The sequence below is a fragment of the Hippocampus guttulatus genome, chromosome 6 (assembly GCF_054856545.1).
Source record: "Hippocampus guttulatus isolate MCC_2025c chromosome 6, RoL_Hgut_1.0, whole genome shotgun sequence".
Lineage (NCBI taxonomy): Eukaryota > Metazoa > Chordata > Actinopteri > Syngnathiformes > Syngnathidae > Hippocampus > Hippocampus guttulatus.
In genome coordinates this window covers 23281105-23296765 of record NC_141266.1, presented here as the reverse complement: position 1 = coordinate 23296765, position 15661 = coordinate 23281105, and the positions used below count along the sequence as shown (strand labels likewise).

The 15661-nt window shown below is 43.3% G+C and overlaps 1 protein-coding gene across 2 annotated transcripts; it reads left to right on the top strand.

Moving 5' to 3' along the window:
* The first annotated feature begins 283 nt into the window (after positions 1-283).
* On the top strand, positions 284-15400 carry LOC147204236 (uncharacterized). Of its 2 annotated transcripts, XR_015101270.1 has the most exons (13): positions 284-422; positions 6359-6423; positions 7162-7182; positions 7275-7544; positions 8956-9076; positions 9615-9790; positions 10512-10654; positions 11125-11272; positions 11342-11523; positions 11915-12007; positions 12082-12616; positions 12930-13022; positions 13782-15400. XR_015101270.1 is itself a non-coding variant. In XM_086114437.1 (12 exons), the coding sequence occupies exons 2-12, from the start codon at positions 6378-6380 to the stop codon at positions 12962-12964; spliced, it is 1770 nt and encodes a 589-aa protein (XP_085970563.1). In that variant the 5' UTR covers positions 284-422; positions 6359-6377; the 3' UTR covers positions 12965-15400. The 2 variants fall into 2 exon arrangements, 1 of the variants encoding a protein (XP_085970563.1); XM_086114437.1 differs by having other exon boundaries at positions 12930-15400.
* Positions 15401-15661: the final 261 nt, after the last annotated feature.

Below are 15661 nucleotides of genomic sequence, written 5' to 3'. Positions count from 1 at the left end.
CCATTGAGATGAGATCAATTTAGCATCTGTCACTTCTCAACGGAGCAAAATATACCAACATGACACAAAGCTCATTCGTGAGACTCTTTGCCGAACATCGATTCAATTCGGCTGTCCCGCCGTGGATCGAGTGGGGCGGGGACAGGCGCCGTGTGGGGTCGCTGCGTGTGCGTGTGTGCGCATGTCCTGTTTCCCGACAGGAGTCGAGCGCTTCCGAGTGGCCGAAACATTTTTGAACCTCTTCCAAATGTGGATCCGGAGTCGCTGAGTGCAGCAGCAGCAGCAGCAGCAGTAGTGAAGCATCTCTGGAGGAGGGAGAGTGAGGTAGGAGGGACCCCACCTAGGCAACATTCACGCACATCTGCACCGCCGACAAACCGAGTAAAGGGACGGACGGACACTTGCCGGATCATCGGACTCAGGTAGGCGCCCCTCCGGGCCCCGCTCGTCTCGCTTCCCCGTTCGTCGATGCTCACGTACGGGCGAGTTTTCCGCATGTGGCCGGCGCGTGACGGGTTAAATTCTGCAGCTTTTTCACGGCTCGTGCGTGCCGCGTCTGCTGTCCCGGGCCCTGCGGGGTACCGTTTGGACTTCAAAGCCTTGTCACACTCCATTTGCTTGATCGTGGAATATTTAGGGTTGTTTTCTGTCATTCATTCATTCTGTGTTTTTTTTTCTCTCTTTTTTTTTCTTTCTTTCTTGGGCTGAGTGCCGAGTGGCATGTTCACTTGTCAGCCTCTGGGGAAATAAAATGCTAGAATATTGATTTTAATTATAATCATGGTCACTTCAATTGGTACACTTGAGCAGCCTAATAATGACGATTTCCATGGTGACAACTGCGGTACACGTTTATGATGTGATGCATGTTTTGGACTGGCAGTCTGCACTAGTGTTTCCAATGTTTTGGTGAAATCGGTTTTAGTTACATTTCAACTTGTAACTGATGTTTATTTTATTTATTTCATAGTTCTATTTTTACCTTCACTTAATGTGTTTCCAATATGTTATTATTATTATGCAGTAGAGTTAACGTCTTTTCAAAAAAATATTCTAGCCATGTTTTTAATTTATGCTTCAATTTTCTTCAAATATAATTGTCGTATGAGTCATTTTAAAATTGTTTTTCTAAAATAAAATTTAAAATATTGTTTTAATAATTACATTTTTTTAAATGACAAATTGCAAAATGTTTCCCTAAATTAAAACAAAGACCTTGTTCAGTATTTCCAGACAAATTATTTTCCACGTTCCACGCTGACAACTTGATTTCTTTTTCGCAAAACGTGTTTACAAAGGCAGCCTCGACGATGCAGTCCCTAATAAAGTGACAGGTGAGAGCCCTAACACTCAAGGCTCGCGTTCATAAGAGGAATACATTAAGCATCATGTAACTTCATCTCAAGGGGCGCCTATACTATACGTATCTGATTTTCTATAGTGAACAGTTAAAAGGCTCAACAGCATCCATTAGCTGACCGGAGGCTCCAACGTAGCTTCCAACAACCCCGCCGCCGCCACTGCAGAAACGCAGCCCGCGAAAGCACTACAAGAGCAACTGGTTGTCAAACTTTTCATAGCGATTAGCACCTCAACAAATATTTTTCTCCCCGATTGTGACCAAGAGTAATAAAACAGCAGCCTACTATGCCGAGTAAGTGTTCGTCGAAATCTATGCTAATTTCTGTTACTTATGGAGTTTATTATTAGTTTTATATGTTAGCATTAAGCTAACAGACTTACATATGTTTTGATTTTAAAATATACAATGTTTAATTGTATTTTGTTGTTTGTGACACTGCTGCATTTGCCCTAAAGTCAAAGTTCTGTGAAGGTTTGTAATTGCTGTAACTTATGTGCTAATGTTTGTTATGTACTTAAAGTAGAAGTTGTCATTTCTGTAATATGAATTCCCATTAACCTCCATGACGTTTTCCCCATTCTCGTTAGCGTTAAGATCGTAAACCGTCATTAAACTTATTAGCCTTGGTTGAACATTTTGTTGTTAAACGTACAACATTTAATTTGATGTTGTATTGTGATGCTGCTACATTCATGTTAAAATTGCAGGCGTTTGAAAATGAGTAATTGCTGTAATACGTATCATTTTTCATGTATTTGCATTCAACCAGCAGAGGTTAAAAAGTGTAGTGCAGTCCAAATGTATGGAGACACGTCACTATTCAATAGCATCAGAAAGTGTTGAGAAATTTGTGACTGGTTGTGTATATTTAATATGACTCCAATCCACCGTAACATCATGCACAGTTTTTACCATAACGCTGTCCTTAAATATAAGGAACTAAAAGTGTACCTAAACAATGATTCCATTAAAATTTAATGAATGTATGAAGAAAATACAAACCGGTGTTGAATAAAAGCTTAGAAACAAATAAACAATTGTTGACGTTTAAATACATATCTCGTACAAAGTTAAATAAAACTGAACTTTCCTGGCTGTGATTCTTTTCAATGCCATGTGAGGGAGCCCACACTTTGCGAATCACTGACATCGACGATTCGCAGAGCAGCAGATGACACGTTTGTCACCCCCGCATGCTTTGTCAATAACGCGATGTGTTAACCCAGCCGCCTTCATTTTCCTCCTCATCCTCCTCGATGATTTGAGAGAATGTGACGGGTGCAAGGAGCCTGTCTCATCCTTTAGTTCATCACTTTCACAGCCGGTCTGCTCTCCGGACTCGTTTGCTTGCCACAAATGAACCTGTTTAGTCCTCTGTTCCTTTCCTTTCCTTCCTTTTGGAATTGTTCACTCATTCCCCACGACAACAACATCGATAACTAATCAGTCAAATCCACAAATTCATTGAGAATGCTACTTGGGCGTGCCGTGACTGACGTCATTCTGTTGCATTATTATAATGTACGGGATCCACGTAAGATGGTGAAACGTCTGTCATAAATATTTGATACATTTGTTTTGCTTCCCTCTTCTTGAATCCGGTCTGCAAAAGCGGATTAAAAAAATTGAATAGTCCTTTGCATGAGAAGGGCGGGCAAAGATTTGAAAACATGATGTGAGCACTGTCATGTGTTTTTCAGCATGTGAATTAAGACTCAATTATTGCTATAAAATCTCCAAAAACCTTCATTGTTTTTAATGTCAAAAGAAAAAAAAATCTACCAGGGGACTTTCGACACATCACTATATATAAGTATACTTCATGCGATATGCTATCTAAAAAAACAACATGAAAGAACGTATTTGTTTTATTTTAAATGTTGATACATCTGTTCTTTTTCAAGCTGAACCTGTTTTCCCCATTTCACTTTTTTCCCCTCATTGCAATGAATTACAGCCAAACAGTGACCTCAAAAACAAAGTACGTACTAGGAGGTTGAGCCAATTAGCCAAAGAGTCGACCTTACTCCTCCGACTATACGTTTAAATCTTGAAGTCGACTGATCGCTAATCATGTCAGGCCGCAGGTGGATGAGAATAGCGGTTAGCCTCCCGAGCATCGACTCTTCTGATTGCTGCGAGTCTTCATTGAAGTACTACAAGTGGTTCTTTGACTAGTCGATTAATCGGTTCAACTCCTACCCTCTTTTTGGATAGGGAGTGATTCCAAAAACAACCTCTGCTCTGCGCTGGTTACCTCTGTTGCTTCAAGACAAGAGCAATCAATCAAAACAACCCAAAAGGAAACATCCTTAACGATTGATTAATCGATGAATTGATTAGTCAGCCAATCCCTTGTGCTGATTAATCAGAACGGCAATGTCCCCCTCACCCACTTTCCTTTGCCATGCCGCATTGACTCATAAATATCTTGAGCGGTGCAGTAAAGGCAGCGCACAACAATACGTGCAGTTGTTCCCGTTTTGTGGCATGCTGGCGCGGTGGCGAGACGCAAAAGTGAAAGATGAGGACTCGAGACACAGCCGGGCTTTGTGTGGCCACGCGCGCACTCATCTGCAGTCACTAAAAGCTATTTCCGTCTCTTTAAAAAGCCACGCACATAGACCTGCTTGACCTTGTCGAGTGCGAAGGAGCACAGGAGATGGCTTTGACTCCACCGCGAGACGCAGTGGCTGATGTTACGTAAGGGGGGGGGGGAAGAATTAATTGAGATAGCGAGCAAGAAGAACGCAGGGCAGGTGATGCAGAGGAGAGGAAGAAGAAGAAGTGCGCTGGAAAGGATGGAGGGCAACGAGTGCATACGCGCATGTGGGAGAGGGAGGCAGAGGGGGCAGATGGTTGATGTGTATGCGCTCTGCAGCTTCACGGCCCAAAGGGCGGCGCGGCGCCTCAGTGGACGCTTTGGTGCGCTTCGCATATTCCGTGCTCGCTGAAGTGTCACCGCACAGCCTCGGCAGCTGGACAGTAAACGATGACACGAGGTGCTGTTTGCTTGTCGCGGAGCAGAGTACGGAAACATAAATGTGAGGAGACAAATTGTCGACATATAAATGGAACATTTGATTTCTAGCCCTATCTGGCATGAGCTGTACCTGTAATGTTTGCAATATCTCCGTGTAATGAAGGATTACATATGACAATCTTAAATTTTGGTTCAGACTTTTAGCAAACATCATGGAAAAATTGACATGCTTGATTTGCACTCGCGGGCCACACAAAATGATATGGTGGGCCAGATCTGGCCCCCGGACCTTGAGTTTGACACCTGTGTTTTAGCTCTTTTGAGTTTAGCTCATGAAAACCGGGGACAAAAATTTTGATTGTATTTTTGTTCAATGTGTCACTACTGTTTTTAAATACACTTAATGGTGACACTATTAGGAACACTTGTTCTACAAGTGTATCCAAAATTTCCTGATGCCAAAATTAGCATCCCTCCAAAAACGTTCCAATTGCTTATAGTTACCACAAGAGTGTGCCAAAGTACAGCATTTTTTTTTTTTTAATCACAAAGTACACAAAGGCCATAGAAGCTCATCTCACCTCTTCCTCACTTCAACATTTTCATTGTAAATTTCCCCGGTGTGGGACAAATAAAGGATGTGCAAAACAGAAGACCCCGATCAGCAGAGATGCCTTTCGTATTTTCTATTTATTTATTTATTTGTCCAATCGAATTGCAGCTTCTCTGTGTTGCCATGTCAACCTAATCTGTCCAGGCTCGTGCTGCTCCGATGTTAACTCTAATTGCAACGGGACTGTTTTTTTTTTTAACCAACCAGATTTCACGTTCACCTCACAAGGGTCAGCTCGCCGACCCACCATAACTTCAATGTATTTATTTATTTGTTTAGTTTCACTGTGACAGACTAGCTCGACTGTGGTGATTGGCACTCATGAATTTGAATCGATCTGTTCCCGGACATGCTTAGAAATCTGTCTTGAAGGTGCACTTTTCTAGACATCATTTTTTGCATGTCTGTAATTATGACGTCGTTAGTGGTATTAGGAGATGGATTAAGTCGCTTTATTGCCTTGTAACGGCCCAGGTACCAAACGCACGGACGGCCCCCCGCTGCCGGCGAGCATTATAAAAAGGATGCTTTGTCATGTCCTGCGCAAATAGGCTCGGTTGGCCTGGCGACATCACATTCAATGGCTGCCGAGTTTCCTCCTGGGCCTTTTTTTTTTTTTTTAATGAGGTTAAAACTGCAGCAAAATGTCTTTTTGCTCGCACGCGCACATCTTGTGATGTCTTTGGCCTCGTGCGCGTCAGCGCTGCAGAGGAAAGCGGCTCACATCAACCTAATACCTCCCCGGTGGCGCCTTTTAATCGGCCGTCGTCTGCGAGGCTGTCACCGTAATGGCTTTGACAGATTACGCTGGCTTCGTATTGGAGAACAAGACGAATCCCGGTTATGAATTATTGTGTTTTAAATCAGGTTGGTGCGATCGGTGCGACATTCGGGGGAATTGTGCCGATTTGCCGATTGGCCTTCTTTCAAAGAAATTCTTGGAGAGTGACGGGAGATGCCGCTTTGGGCCTGCGAGTACAAAGCTGGATCGGAAGAATCGTAAATAAATGCTCAAGCGGCTTTATTCAATATCAGTGATATTTGAAATCCATTTTTAAGTCAATGTGTTCGCTTTGTCCTCGCTAGTGTGACAACTTTAAAATTTTTGGGATGCAGAACTGTGTCATGGTTGACAAGCGTGTGTTACTAGGACCCTCGGTAGCATGATGAAGTTACACTCGTTCGAATCTAGTGCTTCACTGCTCGTACTAGTAGTGCACAGTTGTCAGCAAGTGCACACTTTCGTCTCACTACAAGGCCGTAGTTGTCCCACGTTATTGAGTAAATGTCGGTTTTCCTTGAAAGCCCAATCATCAAACTTTGTCTTGATGATAACCTCCCTGGGCATGAGTAGCTTTGTAAAGGCAATTTTTTTTTAAAATCGATTTTGTTTCTCCAGGTGCTACAAAGCAGCCACGATGAGCAAAACCTGTGTGGTCACGCTCACCCTTCTGCTTGCCACAGGTAGGAAAGTCACACAATTCACACAGCGGCCAAGTGGGTGAGTGGCAGAATAAAACTTTGAGAACCGATAACGATGATCACAGATGGATATAGCATGAATGAAATCACATGTTGGATTCCAACAATACAAATCACAAATTACATGCTGAACATTTGTCCTACACAACAGAAAAAAATCTGCAAAAAAATTGGCAGATGAAAAAAAAAAAAGTCATTATCTTTGTCAACTTTGTCTAAATTCTAACAAAGGTCAAAGGTGATTTTGTTTGGGGGGGGGGGGTGGCATTACAGTTACAGCCTGCTTTAGGATTTTCATTTTGTAATGTATGGTGAGTGTGTGTGCATGTGTGTGGTTTTCAAAATCAGCAATTTATCTGCCCATTTTGAAAGACTTGAAATTAACTAAGCCTTTTATAATTTGTTGTTAAATCTTTTCTGTTTACACAAAAGACAAGCAGTTTTTTTTTCATTTTCATTTTACTCCGCCAAGTGGGCGACCCGAAAGACGAATTACATACCAAACTACGATTTTTGCCATCGCGTTACACAGCGATGGCATATTTATGTGATTTGAGAGTAACCGTGACCTGCAACGTAAACAGGTTTGACAACCCATTCCTTTTCTTTTCTTGCATTGAAGAAGCGTCATGTAAAATAACAGAAAGAAAAAGCTCAACAGAGGTTGTCTAAAACCGAGCACTAATCGAGAGGCCTCTTTTCTTTTCCTTGTATCTGCAGTGCTGTCAGTGTCTGGCAAGGGTGAGTATGGAATAAATGATCGCGGCACCCTCCTTGAGTCCTTCCGTACTGTTCCGGTAATATGACCCCACGTCCCCTCCACTCCCACGCAGTCAACGAGGAATCCTTGATGTTATTCCTCGGCGAAGACCTCCACATCCTGCTGCACGCGCCCGGGCTGGATGTGACGTTTCGCCCGACCCCGCGATCGGCCGAAGTGATGCTGATGCGGGGCGGCCTGGCGGTGGGGAACCGGGCCAAGAAAAACCTTCGCCTGAGCCACCTGGTTGTCAACTCGCTGGTCGAGGGAGACGAGGGCGTGTACACGGTGAAGAACCCCGAAGACCCCGATTACGTCCGACGCATCAGGCTCTTCGTTCGAGGTACGGGATGCACGTGCATTGCGTCGACGTGTTGCGATTGAACGTATTTTCACCCAAAAACTCAATGATCAATGGGTTTGGATCAAAATTTGCAGATTGACGCTATTTTTCGTACAATTGTTCATTAGCTTGCTGCCAGAGCAACAAATGAAAAAAGTTTTCAGGTACAGTATACAAAAAAAGCGCAAAAGCTGAAATGTTGCGTGAATTTAAAAACTTGAAAAATCCAAACCGCAAATAAGAAGTCATTAAAAAAAAAAAAGACATTTGACATCCTTAAAACAAAGAAAAGCACTCGCGATAAAATGTTATTTTTGAATTTTATTTTATTTTTTTCTAGAAATGTCTGAAACTATTTGATGATGGAATTACAGAGAGATGTGTGCTTTTCATTCGTCATTAATAATGGTCCTCAGAGTATGACTGTATACACGTGTATAATAAATGTTGCAATGGGACATAAACTTTGTGATTTGGGTATAAAAACTTCAAAAAGTCTAATAATAGAAATACTCATGTCAGCAAAAAAATAAATAAATATATATATATATATAAAAAGAATAAACCTGAAACTGGTGGTGTTGGATTAACGGCGAATGCATAGAAATGTTTCAAAAGATGTCAAGCCAAGGTACCGTATTATCCCACGAACAATTCCTCACCCATGACAAACACACGGTCCAACTGCACGAACAATTCATTCATCAGCAGAAAATATGCAAGAGCCTATTTTTATTTATTTTTAAAAAAATGAGCGCCCAATGGAAGCAGATGCGAGTGAATGCAAGCGTGTGTCAAAGGCGAGCGCAGTGCCGTAACGCGCGCGCCGCGCACCATATGGAGTGCGCCGCCAGCCGATGACGGCGTCGTATTATTTGCTGTGATCACCGTGCGTCTTCCCAGTGCTGCCGGCAGCCTGTCATTATGCCGCTCGTTAAGCATCAGCCCGCTCTCCTCCCTTTCTTCCTGTCCTTCCCTGCTGTGTTGCCGATTTTACCCACCCCCATATTTCCGGATCACTGCTCCCTCACTTCTTGACAATCTGTTATTTTTTTATACCACTCAGACTTCCTTCGAGCACCGAAGCTCTTTCCTCCTCCTCCTACGTACTTGGAGCCATTTGCCGTGCAATGTGAATTTCGTATTTGGGTTTTTGGCTCTATGTCATGTTCAGTAAACCCAAAGTGTGCTCACGTACTGGAATGCCCTTGCGCGTGGGTAAGGAGAGCCACGGTTGCCAATGCAGAGGATTATATATAAAAAAAGGAAGTAATTGGGGTATTTTTCACAAAGTAAGGAGTAGTACTTGTATTTGTAAAGTTCAGGTACCTGGCAAACCTACTGAAGTACAGTAACCGTGCTTCTCTACTCGATTGCTTCCCACTGATCTCTTTGCTCGTGCCGCCTGCAGATTGCTACAATGAGCAGACGGTAAAATACGGGGAAAATTTCCGGATTCCGCTGTTGGAGGTGACGCCACCCATCACCCTGGAGTACAGGCCCAGTGCGGTGGAGGCCAACCTGACATCCAAGTAGGTTGAACCAGCACATGCCAGGGTACACTGGACACTTCATTAGGCACACCCTACGCAATCTAATTCTGAGGCGCATCTTGATAAATTGACCATTTCAATCCATTCCAGTGGATCCGATATCATGCAGAGCCACCAGACCTCAAGCGAAATTTCATTTTCATGATTTTATTTTTTCTTGCCGATTGGAACAGCTGAACTTGATTGTTTTCCACTTCCAAAAGTTGACATTTTAACAGGGGTATGTAGACTTTTTATATGCACTATATGGATTTAATACACACAGAGTGAAATATTTCATGATTTATTGTTTTTAACTTACAGCTAACAAAAACCCCAGAGTCACAATCTCAAGTAATTTAAATTTTAGAAGCACTTCACGTTATCCGATTCTAAATTACTTTGAGGGGGGGAAAGGATGTAATCTGACAAGAATACATGACTAAAATTAAAAAAGGTTTTTGCAAGAAAAAAAACATCTAATCTAATGGAATAAAGTTGGAAAGTACAAAATGATAATATATTTATTCTTTTCCAGACCGGCGCTGGTGCTGCTGACGAGCACAGACAAACCCCGGGAAGGCTACCAGGGTCGCATCAGCGTCAGCGACCACCACGTGGTCCTGAGGTCGACAACGGTGGCCGACGATGGCAGCTACACCGTCAGGGATGCTCAAGGCGCCGTTCGGATTAAAATCTGTCTCCAGGTCATAGGTGAGGGACAACAAGTATTTGCATTTCTGTACAGATGTAGATTTTTCAGGAATCCGTACTTTACTGGAGTATGTGTTTTTCGGACAATTTTTCTATTGTTCTTCCTACATTTGAAACCCATTTCGGCGGTACTTTGACTGTGATGCCCTCTTATGTGTGCAAGGAGAGCCCAAAAAAAAAAAAAGAAATAGAGAATGGCAACAGTCACAAGAAGCTGCTGTGGGCCACAACTCACGCCCTGGCGCTCACACACGGACCGAATTCTTTCAGACAAGATTATTTCAAGGTCCTCTTGCCATGTATTTTTTAACTAACATAGGCAATGAGTTAATCTGTATTACAATGTCAGATTTATTTGATGTGAATGGTTTGATCTTATTAGACTTACAATGAAATGAAAGCAAATGAACCATTTATAATTGACAGTCAAAATGGATTTTGACTCTTTACTATTTTTTTACATTTTAGACTTTCCTTTTTAAAAATGTATTTATTTATTTTAATTTCTACTTGAGTCATGCCGTTGGATCGGTATTTCTATTTTTACCAGCATATTTTTCTTCACTCTTGTAGCCGTCTTTCAGCTTCAGTTTTTCTGACCTTTTTGCCGCCTCGGCAGCTTCCCTCTCAATACGCCACCGGTTTGTTGACGCGATGCGGACATCTCACCAGCCGAATGTGATTTACTCCCTCAACTGATGCCGTGCGTGTACTTCCTCAGAGCACCAGCACTTTGTCAACCTGCATCACGGCGAACGACTGAAGATTAACCTGATGCTCAACAGCTCCATGGTACACCTCTACTACAGCGCCGACACGGACCACCAGATGCGCCTACTCATGGATCGAGGAGAGTTCACTGACGTAAGCACGATTTTTTTTTTTTTTTTAAATAAAGTCCACACTTAAGAGTTGATCCGACTCAATTTTTTTTAAATCTCAAATTGCAAGCTCTAGATCAGTGGTTCTTAATATGGGTTTGATCGATAATTCTGCCTTAGGAAAGGCTTCTTAGCTTAATGCTCGCCCACAAGGTAAAACGCCATTGACAGACTAATAAAACTAGCATTCATCATTCAAGCGTGACATCACGAGGCACAAACAGTTTAATTCCTTATTGTTCTCTTTGATAGTGTGATAGTGTTTGTTTTTCCAAATACAACACTGTAGAAGGCTCTTTTTAATATTTAAAAACATGAAAGAAGAAGTCAATACAGGTATGATGCAGAATACTTGGATTGTTCTTGCGTGTGATTAGACTGCACTTGGGAATCTTGTGGCTCCCGAGTGTTTTTATTTTTATTTTTTAATATGCACATGTCGTCTGGCTGCAGGCCCAAACAAAGCTAGGCTTCGAGGGTCGCCTCTCCGTGGAGGGATCTCTGGTCTTCCTGGATCAAGTCAAGCGCTCCGATGAAGGCCTCTTCAAAGTCACCGACACGCAGGGATTCCCCGTGTCCAGCATCCACATGGAACTCAAACGTAAGCGTGAAAACACGTCCACCAAGTCAAATCAAGGTCAGTCCTGTTAACCGATGCGTGTTTTGGCAGCCTACAAGCTGGAGTCCATCTACGTGGCCATCATCGCCCTGCTGAGCCTGCTGGTTTTCCTCCTTCTGGCCTGCCTGCTGTCCTGCCTGATCAAAGTCCAGAAGAGGGCCAAGAGGGCCGCCACCTTGGAGAAGATCGCCCAGAATGCTGGCAAGGAGGACGAGGGGGAAGCCTTCAGACAGGTTGGACCCGCCAGCAGAGACGTCAGCTTGACCTTGTGAAAGGGGGGAGGAAAATGTTGGCATATAACAAGAATAAGGTGCTGTTGCATGAAAAATGCAATTTGGTAGATGGTTATATATTCCAGAACCACCCTCAACAGATAAAAATCATAATGGCCCTCTCAAAACACTCGAAGCAAAATCCACTTGCATTAGGAGACTATCAATCACATCATTTTCAGTCAAGAAAAACAAGAAGACTCATACAGTTCTCCAAATAGGAGGCAAAATGTGCTCGCTTTAAGCTCTTTATCTGCCACTCTCAGTTCATCTGTATACATACACACTCACACTGTGTTTTTCTTCACGCAATGAAAAAATAAAACAAAAGGTTTGTTTTGCGTGCTTACAGGTGGTCAAGAACATCACCAAGCTCAGCGAGGAGTCCAAGCATTCGCAGGCCGACAACACCGAGAAATCTCAGAGCACTGAGGTGGACATTAAAGTAAGACACGGCTCCGTTTATGCATCATTTGAATGCCTCCGCGGTGTGGTGACCCGTTGCATGTGCGAACGCAGGGACTGGAGATTTCTTCGAAGGAGGTCGGCATTGGCAACCTGGACACCAGCGACTCGGGCGTTGGCTTTAACACAGCCCTGCCGCTGGACACCGACACCGACGCCCCTGAGCAAATCCCCGACTCGGATGCCGTGAGCATCTCCATCGCTCCCGAGACTAAATCAAGTGCTCCACCACCACCGACCATGGAAGACGTCGAATCCAGTCCGGTAGCTGAAACCAAGCCGAGTGCCGCGCCGGCCGCGGAAGTAAAGCCTGAAACCAAAGATGTCGAGACCCACCCTGCTCAATCGGTGAACCTGGATGTGCCCAAACCGGCCGACGTCAAGTCCAGCCCGGTACTCAAGAGTCCGGCGAGTCCAGCAACTGAGCCCAAACCCGTCGGCGATACCCTGGAGCCCAAGCCGACCACCCCGAAAGCCCCAAGCCCGGCTCCGGAACCTCACAAGATGTTTTCATCCGCCACCCAGGGGGCTTATGAGCCTCCCTCATCCGATGACCACATTCCGTTCTTGACAGAGCCCATCCCCAATGGTATGAGGGGGCGGAATTAAAGTCCTTGTCAAGTGAAATGTCTTCTACAATTGACACGCCAAAGACTCATTAACAAACCCGCCAAATTTGAATGTCTGAAAAAAAAAAAAAACCTCAACAAAAATTTGAATTGAGGCTTCAAAATTATGAAAAATGACGACACCTCTGCTCAGCAATTATCTTCAAACATGTATCATGTATTTGAAAGCTAATCTTAATTCACTTTACAGGGTCTTTAAAGCTACATTAAAAAATAAAACAAAAAACATCTTTCACAATTTTGCATCAATAACCTGAAACTTTTTCATCGCAGGCACCCCTGAACCTGACAAGCGGTCTGAACTCTGACCGGATGGAGTGTTGATCCCACAAACGCAGACTCGGATAAATGGCCATCACAAAAGAGGTTTGTTTAAAGAAACGCGAGAGACCGACAAAGCAGTCAACAAAAAGCGCTGACAACAAAAGGCCCTGAAAACCAAATGAGAACAGAAGGCGCTTGCCAATTACAAGGAAACAATGATCACCGAGAAATACACAAAACGAAACGAGCTTAGTTCAATCACACGAAGCCAAGAGCAACTACAACAAATTAACAAGGACTCACAAACCCCCCCAAAAAATCCCATGATGAGGAGAGCGACTAGGAACAAGAACGAGAGATCTAGAAAATAGCACTTGTGCAAAAGTAGTGAACAAGAGCAATACTGCAGTCCCACAACGGAGACAAGAAGTCAGAGTCCTGAAATATGCAGCCACTTGATTGCCTTGATCAGACACCGGCGCACCGCCGAAGGGTGACGCCCCACACTCCAGCTGCTGCTGAAACAAACAAACAAAAACACAACAGGGCGGAACATGACAGAACCGGGCCCAGATCAAGCTGATGTTAATTGGAGGTTCCTCTCTGTAAAGCCGTGCCCCCCTAAAGCCCCCGAAGTGGATCCCGAATCAAGCGGTGCTGGCGAACATGGAGATTCTCCCACCATCATCACCACCACCACCCGAGGACTGACTGCTCACATTGGAAAGCCCCAAGCGACACACCAGCACTGTCGACAATCAAACCACCTCCCCTCGAATTCGGGACTTTGCTTGTTCTAATTGCCTGTACAGAGCCTAACAATCCATCATTCGTTTCGTAACATCTTTGTATTTCTTGCAGGCTTTTCTTTGGAAATCCCCACCACAAAACTGCCAGGCTGCAAACGCAGAGTTTACAAGTAGAAATTCCACCGGAAGGTATTTTCTAACACCGGGTTGTGCACTTCATGACAACAGTCTTAACAATTTGGCCTCGCTGTCACTTTTCTGCCTCACGCTGAATGCCTGTGTACTTACTAGCATGAAAAAAAAAGTGATATCCATCCCACATTAACATGATCCAGTCACATTCAGGAAAAAAAAAAACACACAGTGGGTTTTGTATAACTTTAAAATATACAAACACACACACACACACATAGAATCAGACTTCATTTAAGCAGTGTTTCCCTACGTTTTACTACCTCATTCCTCAAAAGTATATTTAATGTCATGTAGGATTCTGTCATGTTTGAACATAAACACAGCACGTAAATATAGCAAAATATTGTACGAAAATAATAATTTGTTTCAAATGTATTGCTTATAAACGTTATAAAAGGCGGATGTGCTAACCAGTCGAGCACCGGTGCCGCCTTGGCCGCTAAGTCACCGCTTCTAAATGTGCAGCAAGGTAAGCCAGCGCAGTGCGAAAGGACCTTTACAGGATGAGGAAGGTCAAGAAATCGAATAAACTCAATTGATGATTACATAGATTCATCAGAGAAGCACAGAAGAAAAATAAAAATGAATGAAATGTCAATTACCGGTAAGAAAAATGTTGCTGATAGTTTTCCAGGCTAATGTCAGACAATATTCCAGCATTTGCCTATGCCGTGTATTAGGATTTAGTTGAGGATCAGATCAGTAAAACACTTCAAATCCCCAAAATATTACACTTCCTCTGTGTCAATACAAGCAGCAGGTTGGTCCTTGGCATGCCTGACGGGTTCCACTTCAACACACGTACACACACTCCGGCTTTGTAAATAGTGCATGTGTACACCGCTTGATTAACCCTCGAATTGACTTTTTTTGTGTACGGAATGGTTATTGCATCATGCTAAATAATAACGAAGGCAACACATTCCAATTCCCCCGCAAGCTTAAAAGGCATATGTAAATATAAATATTTATAGATATATATATATATACACACACACACACACACACACTATAGATGACAGCAACTAATATTCATGAAAGCGTTAAAAGCCAAACACTGATGAAACATCTGTTTTGGATTTCGTACGTTGCTCTCTCGCGGCGCAGTATTTCCATGTTGTGTTCAAATGTAACTGATGTCATTGAACGCAGCACGGTCAAGGAAAACAACGCAGGCTTTTGTCACCCTACACTTTCTATGTGCGTGCCATTTCCGAGCTGTGATACACGCGCGTGTGTTTTGTGTGAAGTGCATTGACGTGCGTCCGTGTGATGTTGTGCTCAACAAGGTCATGAGCGTGAATGTGTCACAAAACCTTAAACAGTAAATAGTAAAAGTTGTGGTAACTTGTACGTATTTGTGCGTCTTTTATTGTTAGTGGAGGATGCATGAGATGGATGAAATGCTTTTCCAGGGCTCCTCAAAGAAAAAAATCATCCAAACACGATTGAATTTGAATTTGTTTAACTTTTTTTTTTTTCCTTCTCAAGCTGCTGCTTAAAGTGCACCAAAAATAAACTGGCCATATTTGTGCAGTGGTATTGTGTGTGTGTGTGTGTGTGTGTGTTTATTTGGACCTTTTGTCATGAAGGTCAGCTGACTGTCAACACCATGTCACTCAGCGTAAGCCCATCTGTCGTATGACCGACCCGCTAATCCCAGTCACGTGCTCTGGGTTTCCATAACCTTGACAACATGCCATGTGTTTGCAGGAACCCCAAACACTTGACGCTGAAGCTGTCAAAGTTTCCAAAACTACCAGGCCAGGCTACAAGTTCTTCCTCAGTCTTTGGTTC

Bases quoted from the DNA above. Each gene is read 5' to 3' on its own strand.
- LOC147204236 (XM_086114437.1), top strand. From the start codon at position 6,378: ATGAGCAAAACCTGTGTGGTCACGCTCACCCTTCTGCTTGCCACAG. The intron at 7,183-7,274 runs GTGAGTATGGAA...ACTCCCACGCAG, and splicing joins GCTGTCAGTGTCTGGCAAGG to TCAACGAGGAATCCTTGATG. The intron at 9,791-10,511 runs GTGAGGGACAAC...GTACTTCCTCAG, and splicing joins AATCTGTCTCCAGGTCATAG to AGCACCAGCACTTTGTCAAC.